Source organism: Gossypium raimondii, chromosome 9, assembly GCF_025698545.1.
Source record: "Gossypium raimondii isolate GPD5lz chromosome 9, ASM2569854v1, whole genome shotgun sequence".
Taxonomy (NCBI): Eukaryota; Viridiplantae; Streptophyta; class Magnoliopsida; order Malvales; family Malvaceae; genus Gossypium; species Gossypium raimondii.
The window spans coordinates 39,739,011-39,749,701 of record NC_068573.1 but is presented as its reverse complement, the minus strand read 5'-3'; the positions used below and the strand labels follow the sequence as shown (position 1 = coordinate 39,749,701).

The 10,691-nt window shown below is 28.0% G+C and overlaps 1 protein-coding gene across 1 annotated transcript; it reads right to left on the bottom strand.

Moving 5' to 3' along the window:
• Positions 1–1,055: 1,055 nt before the first annotated feature.
• On the bottom strand, positions 1,056–1,959 carry LOC105799627 (NDR1/HIN1-like protein 10). Its single transcript, XM_012630293.2, has one exon. It carries the CDS (start codon positions 1,866–1,868, stop codon positions 1,200–1,202), a length of 669 nt encoding a protein of 222 aa, XP_012485747.2. The 5' UTR covers positions 1,869–1,959; the 3' UTR covers positions 1,056–1,199.
• Between the last annotated feature and the right edge of the window lie 8,732 nt (positions 1,960–10,691).

The following is a 10,691-nucleotide window of genomic DNA, read 5'->3' as shown; positions in this document are numbered from 1 at the left end:
ATGATATCTGTAACGTCTAAGTTTGTGACACGTGTAAATGAAGATACCATCACTAAAAATTTAAATATATATTAAAATTTTTAAAAATATAAAAAGTTTAATTTAGAAATACACTATTTTTCATTAGTGTCTAAAATTTTAAATTCAAATTGACACCTAAAGTACACTTGCTTCTAAATTTGGTACGTAAAGTAAAGACAAAGTATGCTCCTGTTATATTTTTTAATTCATGGGGTTAAAACAAAAGGTGGTGGCCTTTTGTAAAAGAATAAGTATTTTCATTTTATATATTTATTTCCTTACATTATAAGATTTGATACCAAATATACCATTATTTAAATTTTCTTTATATATTTATTTCTATTTTATATTCTTAATATTTATATACATATGATAAAAGAAAAATACTTGTTGTTTACAAAAGATGACACATGGTGCCATGTGATTGGAGATCAATTTTTTAATATTGTCTATTGAAATTTAGACTAGAAAAATATAATAGAGACATGTTTTAGGAACCAAATTGGGAAGGGAGTATACCTTGAGTATTAAATTAAGGAAAAAAAGTTAATACCAAAATGAGAAAATAAATAAAAAATAAAAAACAGTAAACCGCCATTCTGGAATTCAATCTTAAGAAACAAGCTCTAAAACATGAAGGTAAAAGATGCGTTGTTGGAAATTGGGTGTAAAAAATGGAACAAAATTGACGGGGGTTTGTACCAATTCCCAGAAGTATATTATATTCCATATGTTTTGAGTACCCCGGAACCTTCAAGGTAGAAGATTGAAATAGGAACAACTATTTTTCAATGGGAACCTCAATATACCGCTCGCTTTAAATTACCAAATTACGTGCCCCATGGTGCCTTTGACTTTTCCAAAGGTTGAAATTATCAGCTTCTTACATCTTCTAATTCCAAATGTCACTTTGGATTAAGATCAACTCATCATCATCAAGCTAGAAAAGATAAACATAAAAAAAGAGTCACCAAAACTCATTATTTATTCACACAAACTGTAAGGCCATGAAATGAAAACAAAAATGAAGAATATAATCAAATCAAAACATATATATTCATCAGTGTATGCATCTCCTAATGGAACACCACTGGTTTATATATCAAGGTACAAAAGAATAAAGTGTGTGAATCCCTAAATGGAAATATCCAATCAAAAGACTCGATATAGACCAGGAATCAGAAATCCCAATCGCACTTGGTGGTGGAAAAGGTAGCATTGGCTGCGCTCAATGGAACCTTCAAGTCACAAGAAACCTTGGGCCTGAACCTGCCAGTCCTCACGCTTCCAACCTTGAACCTTATCCTCAAATACAGCTTCACATCAATGCTGTAAATAGTACTAGCCCTCTCTTCATTGAACTCCGCAGTTTCATCCGCACCAAGGAAAACCAGATGCTTGCCCTTGAATACAGGGTTCAAGAAACTAGTGTTCTTGTGTCCTTGATAAAACGAGGGCAAAGTTTGGGTATCGAAACGTTGGTCCTCGTAGTAAGCCCTAGCCTCGATCCGATCATAGTGTACGCCGATTCTCCTGTTGGGGTTGCGCACTGTGATATTGACAGCAAGGTCGTAATGCAAGGTGTTGTTGCCGTCCAGGTTGAACTCGTTGAGCGAGACGTCAGTCACATGGAACTTGACCTCGTTGGGGCGGACGATGAGCCAGAAGATGAGAACTGCAAGGCCAATAATGATGACAAGGGTGATTATGATTTTCAACAGTAGCTTCAGGAGACAGCAGCCGCATCCGCAACCCGAGCTACGACGATGGCTGCGATAATTCGCGGGAGCTGGTGGAACTGAGGGGCCATAGTAGGCTCCATTGAGATGAGCTTGTTTCTCCGCCATGTAAACTACAAAACCCCGAGAAAATCTGCTTGTTTTGGAAGCTGAGCTGAGAGAAGAAATGAATGGAAGAATATGAAAGATAGGGGAAGGTATTTATAGAGAGGCAAAAGAGTGGGAACTAGGAATAGGAAGCGTAATGAAAAAGAGGGCAATGAAAATAGGGAAAGGCCGCGTGGTCAATCGATTAGACGCGGTTGCTTTGTCAGTGTAGGCGCATTAAGACTTTGAAGGGCAAAGTCTCACACCCTAGGTTTTACGGGATTTATGTAATAAAATACAATGCCCCGCAACTTCCTTTTCAATCTTGTGTGTAATATATAAGCTTTGGGTTGGGGATGCTTGGAAACTTCCAACTTCCTTGTCTTTGACTTTAATGCTCCTGTTGAGAGGGTCAGGTAATTGTGGTGTTGAATAATAAGGGTATCTGAGATTGACGTGTACGGATTAAATTCATAGGTGTTGGGTTTGGGAGGGTAGGTTACGTAGTCCAAAGATGGGAAAGTTGAGGGCTGAGATTGAATAAAACCCATCTTCCTGAATTCAAACCCCACATTAGGTGAAGAAATTTCTTACATGATTTGGGTACTAATTTATCAACTCTACTTGTGAAAATTACCATCTCAGATTTATATAATACTCAATCCAACATTCTAGTTTAATTTCAGATAGCTTATTTGTTTCAATATTGATATTTACAATTACTCAATACTTTAAAACTTTAATATTACTTTATTTTAATTTAAACACATATATATTCTAAATATGTAATTTTCACATGCATACTAGCATCAAACATTATAAGATTATGAATATCCTTTCAGATTTTTATCCCAAACATTAAGAAAATATCTCTTTCTAAGCCATGCTAGCAAGACCGTGTGCAACTCTATTTCTTTTATCTTTATAATTTTTATAATTTTTAAAAGATTAAATCAAATTTTTGTAATTTTAGGAAGAGGTAAAGTTCAATTTTACATTTACTAATTTAAAATTTTAAAAAAAAATTTAAGAGCCTAAATAACAATTTTCCATTTTAAGGGGGACCAGGGCCCTTGCTAGCCCCCCTAGATTCGCCTTTGCACATGCATCTTACTTTTAATTTTTTTTTTACCCTAATCCAAAATAGTCTAAAGGCTTGTTCTCTATTACTGGTTTGTTAATTTTTAGTGATCTCCATTATTATTCAAAATTACGGTTGAAAGTTAAAATATTTTTTTTAGACATGATAGTAGATAATAAAAAAATTAGTTAAGTTAGATGATATTTAAATAATTTCTTATAATGATGCATGTAATATAAATTTAAAATAGTAATTAATATAAATTATTTGTAAAATTAATGGTGTATAAAATATTTTAAAGTTTTAAATATAATAAATAAGATTTAAATAATTTAATATAAAGAGATATGAAATATTTAAATAATTTAATATAACGATACATAAAATATAAAATTAATCTAATTTTTTATACACTTATTAAATAGTTAATATAAATAAAAATATTTTGATAATTTTATTTTTATGGGTAAACTAAATTCATGGTCACTTTTGTTTACCTCAGGTTACATTTCAGTCACTTATGTTTGAAACATTACATTTTAGTCACTTACTGTAACACCCCCAACTCGAGTCCGTCGCCGGATTAGAGTTACGAGGTATTACAGATCAAAACCCAACTCAAATTTTTTTTTAAATTATACTAACTCAACCACGAAATTTCATTCTATATATATATATATATATAAACACATAACCAATTAAAATCAAACATGCATCATAAATCAAATTACATATACTAATCATGTCTCAAAATTTCAACCATATCATTATCATTTACCTAATAAAAATTTATTATCATTCAAATTCTTAAAACATTTCCAAACATATATGATTATATATCAAAATCCAAGCATATATCCAAACATTTATTTGTACACATATTTCATTTCAAGTTACTAACTATACTACATATTACAACATAGGTGGTCTACCCTATTTGGACAATTATTATACATCAATTTGAACAGCATTTATATACCAAACTAGATAGCATTTTCACACCAAAATTTGGACAGCATATATACAAAATTTGGACTGCATTTATATATCAAAATCTGACAGCATATACATATATAATTGTACATCAAAATTTGACAGCATATACATAAATAATTGGACTGCATTTGTACATCAAAATTTGACAGCATATACATATATAATTGGACTACATTTGTACATCAAAATTTGACAGCATATACATATATGACTGCATTTGTACATCAAAATTTGACAGCATATACATATATAATTGAACTGCATTTGTACATCAAAATTTGACAGCATATACATTCATTTACTTTATCAATAAGCCAAATGTAATTAATCACCAACATTTACAAGCATACTTCAATTTATAAATCATCCCTATATTCACTTAACTACTAAATCCAACCAAATCATATATATTTCATCTATGATACATAACCTAGACACTTAACTTAACATTACTTATCTTAATGAATATAACAACTTAATTACTTCAACCACATAATTACGAAACACTTGAATGAAATCACCATGCACATATATATATATACATTACCATATAAATACTAACCATAAAATACTAATCCATGATTAAAGTATACTTAAACCATAATTCAGCCCAAAACCGAACACAAACAAGAAAATTAAGCCATTTTCGCATGGCTTAATATTACATAATCTAAATTCAAGCATTTCAGCTACGCTATACATGCCATAAGATCGAATCGAACTCGAAAGAAAATTCCTATCTTAATAATCATTTTCGGCCAAAACATATAACAAATAAATAATTTAATTTATCACTTATCATTTATATATTCTTGAATTTAACAACATTTAAATGCTTATCGACTTACCTCGGATGTCGTCGACTGCTAAATCGGCTACTCGACCACTTTTGTCTTTCCCCGATCCAAATTCGATTTCTTTAATTCTTGATCTAAAAATATTCAAATTAAGCTTATTTAAACACCATTCTATTCAATTTATCCTAAAAACACATGAATGAGCAAATTACAATTTTACCCCTAAAATTTCACACTTTTACAATTTAATCCTTTTTGCTCAAAACACAAAATACACAAATTTTGACTACACTCCTTAAGGGCCGAATATTCCTAGTGTCTATACAAGCTCATGCATTTCATTTATTTCACATTATAGTCCTTCAAAAATTTATTTTCTCAATTTAGCCCTAATTACTCAAATTCACCACAAATTCAAAGACAAAACATGTTAATCTAACAATTATATTTCATATTTCATCAACTAACATCATGAAACTCAAACATTCATCAATCGTACATTTCAAAATTATCAACAATTCACAAAATTAAGACATGGGTTTTGAAGTATTCAAAGCAACGATCTCAAAAACGTAAAAATTATCAAAAAAACAAACAAAATTCATACCTCAATCAAGCTTGCAAGTGCTGAATATATTAAAGCTTTTAAACAATCTTCTTTGTTCTTAGTTTCGGCCAAAAGATGGAGAAATAACGCTTTAATTTTAATATATTAAACATACACTAACATTAATAATTAGTTTACTTTATTAACCTTTATATAAATATATATATATACATATATATACAATGCTATACTTGTACTTTGCCACCCACTAACTATATTTTGGCCTTATTACATCATAAATCCTCCATTTAATAAAGACAACAACAATTTGGTACCTTTAGATTTAACCCTTAAATTTTCATTTTACGCGATTAAGCCATTTTCTTTAATCAATCTCTCAAACGACAAAATTAAAACACGAAAATTTCACACAATTAAATTCACACATCATAAACACACAAAATAATATTAAAATATTTTTTCTAATTCGAATTTGTGGTCCCGAAACCACTGTTCCGATTAGGGTCAAAATTGGGCTGTTACACTTACGTTATTGTATTGTAACATTTTAGTCATTGAGCCGTTAATTATCGTTAACGGTGTAATGTTGAGCTAACGTGACACGTTAAATAATTATTTCAAACAAAAAATTTAGATTAAATTATATAATTGGTCCCCATATCTTTTTGTTTTGAGCAGTTTAATTTTTATCTTTTATGTTCTTTTAACTTCTTCTTTTTTCTTTATTTTCAATTCTCTTTTTCTTCTCTCTCTGTTTTTTTACCTTCTCCATTTCTTTTAACATAGCAAAAAGTCGAATTGGTAGTGAAGAAAGAAGCATGGTATGGGTTTATGAGTTTTGGTTACAGGCAATGATGGCTTTCAACTTCCTACTTCTTTTTTCACTGCCAATTTGACTTCCTGATATGTTAAAAGAAATGGAGAAGGTAGAAAAACAAAGGGAGAAACAGAAAAGAATGGAAAAAAAAGTTTAAAGAACATAAAATAAAAAAATTAAATTGCTCAAAACAAAAAAAAATATGAGAATTGATTGTATAATTAAACCTAAAATTTTTGCTTGAAATGATAATTTAACATCACATCAGCTTATTGTTACACCGTTAACGACAATAATGACTTAGTAACTACAATGTTACAATATGATAACGTATGTGACTAAAATATAACATTTTAAAAATAAATAACTAAAATATAATTTAAGGTAAAAAAAAATGATCATGAGTGTAGTGTATCCTACTTTTATACGCAAAAACTAAAAGCTAAAAAATTTAAATCTTTACTTTTATATTTGAGTGAAAAATACTTTTTTGACCATATTTTAGGATTGATCGAAAGCTTGGTGATGATTGTGGCCCAATCACTTTCCTTGACTTATTGCGGTAGCCGTTGGATAGCAGCTACTGTTGCCAGTTGCGCACTTGCCAGACCATCAACCTTTAATGCCCTTTGTAATTCGTGCAGTTGGTACGTAATAAGGGTCGTTCTAGCCCTTTTTGGGTTCTGTACCATAGGATTTTAGTTGCAGTTTGTCAACATAAAACTCGGTTTTAAGCATAGAGTATGGAGGTGGCGTAGCCCAACGAGACTTGTTCCAAACGGAATCAAACTGTAACTTCCTAATTATTTATATTTATATAAGAATGCTATATTTGGGTTGTAATTGTATTTGATGAGTTTTATTAATTGGGTGTAATTAAAGCATTCTAATTATATTTTTCAATTTTTAAGGAGAATGTGAGAATTAGAGCAATTATACATGTAATTACATTCAAATTTAATTTTAAAATATATAGTTTTTATACAAGTTATAAAAATTATATTATAAGTATGAACACGTATGAGTGTTTTGGATACTTATGGTAAAAAAATTCTTATATTATAAATCCTAAAAGATCATATTATAAAAATAATTTTGTATTTTATAAAATTATAAAAAGAATATTGTTTAAATCCTAAATTTTTTTCTAAAGTTTATGACAATAAAGTTTATTCTAAAAAGTAATTTACATGTTATAAAAGTGTTATAATATATTTATTTATTAAAATTTATGGCCAAGAAGTATGGACATAACTTATTTATGTGCCCATGCTATTTTTTTTATAAAATAATATACTTATTAATAAAATCGATATTTTTTATCCTAACTTATTTATATATAATAAAAAACAAGTTATGACAAAAAATTCTATTATTTATAAGAAGCTTTTGAAAGTTAGTGGACAACTTATAAAATTGTATTTATAAAGGTTATATATTATAAATTATATATATTATGTTTTACTTAATTTACAAATAATAAAAAATATAACCAAACATTAGTTTTTCTCCAAATTAAGTTTATATAAATTTTTACAATTAAAGTTATATATTATTTGGATTGTGAACTCAAATATCTTAAGGTCGATACTAATTATGCAATTAGAAAATGTTTTCTTGCACTATAATGTAGGGTATGATACCATTTAAAAGAATGGTGTCAGACATAAGCATTATAGATACCTTGTGAACTCTTTAATTTGAGACATTTGAGACTTTGAAATATGATTGAGAAGATATTTTTATTCTAAAAAATATTTCTCATATTAACATCACATTAGTATAGCATAAAAAACAAGGTCGGATCGTACTAGCGTGTTGCATATCTCATAACTCCAATCATAGATGGAATTAAGATATCCATACTTCGAAGAATATATGGAAAAATGAGATCTTAATAATTTTAAAGATGCAGGCTCAAATTTACATGATAATAAACTCGGTCAAGGATCAACAAATGATGATAATGAGCATATGTTAAATATTAAAGAGGAAATAACCGAAAAAATTAGAACAATTAGATAAAATTGCATATGTTTATTGTTCTTATTATTTTATTAGTAATCGTATTATCAATTACTTTTTAGACTAACATGATAAATATAGTGATTTAATTTTAACTTTTGTTACTTGTTTAGAAATTATTTTTGTCATACTAATATTTTTATAGTAATTAATATTTAAAAAACATAAATTATTTTACTGTGTAATTACAATTTGTAATACCAAACAAGACAAATAATTACGATATAATTATGCTTTGTCAACCAAACACGCCTAAGAAATTACAATTTTATAATTACAAAAGAGTGTAATTACTACCTTAATAATTACACTTTCTTTCAATTACTCTATGTCGTCCAAACAAACCATAAGTAATGGTATCACTGGTGATTGAAAGCTTCGTTTAATTAAAGTATTTTCTACTAAACAATCATAGAATTGAGTTAAAAAATTATATCCATTAAGATACTTAAAAGTTATTAAAAGTTGCATTTTAAAATTATTTTTATGAATTAATTGAGTCAAAGTTGATTTTAAAATTTAAATTAAATTTTAAGTTTGAGTAAAAATAAATAGTTCAAGTTAGATAATAAATGTACAATTTCGATTATTTGAATAACTTGAATAATTTAAATAATTAAATATAATTTAATCTTCATGTGTATAGTATTTTTTTTTGGTAAAATAACTACACAATAATTCTTTGAGCAAGAGTGTCACTTGCTTGAATAGTAGGAGAAAGTATTAGCACCTCCCTTGCAATCTCCTCAAATATCTTTAGCCCTTGGTTTGTATCAAATGTCATTTTGGCTAAGCAATTAGCATTTTTATTGAGGTCCCTAGGAGAATCTTGAATGACCTAAAATCCTACGTTCACTGAAAGGTGATGAATATGTTTAATGAGGGCAAAGTTCAAACTCATCACAAAGGAATCTTGAATGAGCTTGACCACCTCCAAGTTATCTGTTTGAATCATCACACCATCATATCATCTATATTGGAAGAGAGCCAATCCATCAACAATACCCCACAATTCAACATCAAAGACTGATCATTCGCCCAAATATTTGTTATATCCCATAATCCACTCTCCATTTCCATTTTTTATGACTCCCCCCACAGCAACATTTCCAGAAACAACTTGAGCAGCCCCATTAGTGTAGAGACTGATCCAATTTTTTGGTACCTGGGCTATTGAAATTAGATCCTTTTGTCTAGAAACGTCCCTATGAAAAGAAGCAAATTGTTTTGCCCATATATATATATATATATATATATATATATATATATGATATCTTAACTATCTCACCTATATTCTAGGAGGCGCCTTGAAAAAGAAAAAAATTATGGTTTTTCCAAATTCGCCAGGTTAGTAAACCAAATAAACACAACCAATTTACCTCACCGACAACTGATTTAGCAACGCTTTGCAACTTTCGATGGTATATTCCACTACGCATCCCTTGGTTTCCATGACCTTTCCCGAATATGCCAATAAGCACTTTTGAGAGAGAAGATATCATTTGAAGTTCAAGCCCAAATAATCGTATCATAACTTGTAGATAGGTAAGGTGGGGGAATACCCAAAATACGTCTATTTACTTTGGTAACCATAGATGAAAATTATCCAAATTCCAAGAACTTTATATATAAATTTTGATTTTGTGTAATTTTATACACGGAATTTTGATTTAATCAAATTCTCACAAATTATTGGCACATTTATTGATATACCGTCATTTTATGTCTATATATTACATACACATATAGTTATATTTATGAAATATAAAAATAAATAAATTATTTTTTAAATGTGTATGATTGAATTAAAATTAAAGTTTTATGTATGCAATTGAACTACAATATTAAAAGTTACCGTATATAATTACACGTAATCAAAGTCCATTGAATCAAAGTTTTATGTATCAAATTGCACATTAAATCAAAGTTCATGTATAATTTTAATATTTATCTCTATAAATATTGATAGTAATTGGATGTATAATAAAATTTTAAATATTCGGCACTATCCAATCTATTAATTTTAAATATATATATTACATAGTTGAATATTAAATTTATTATTTGGTATTGATTTAAAATACACCTGAACACTAAAAAGGAATATATAATTTACTTAAATTCATTAGTGAAGTTTAAGCTATCCATAACAATAAAAATTAAATTTGAATATTCAGATTGAACGGCTAGCTATATATTGAATAGCAGTAATAAAAAAATGAATGAAATTTATTAAATCATTTGAAACCTATAATGATTTAAAATTTCTTTTAATAAAAGTAAAATTATAATTTTTAAAATAAAAATATATTGATTTAGTTATTAATTAATATTTGGTACACTATTAGTGAAATTTTTGACTCCATAAAGAGTTAGGGGTTGACAATTGTTATATAAGAGTATAGTAAAATATTAGAGAAAATAAATATTTAAAAAAGACAATATTTTAAAGATAGCTGTGAAATAAAAAATAAAAAAACATTGCGAATATATTAAATACTAACTCATATTTTTATTAGTATTATTATGGTTTATAATATTATTTAATATATAATTTCTA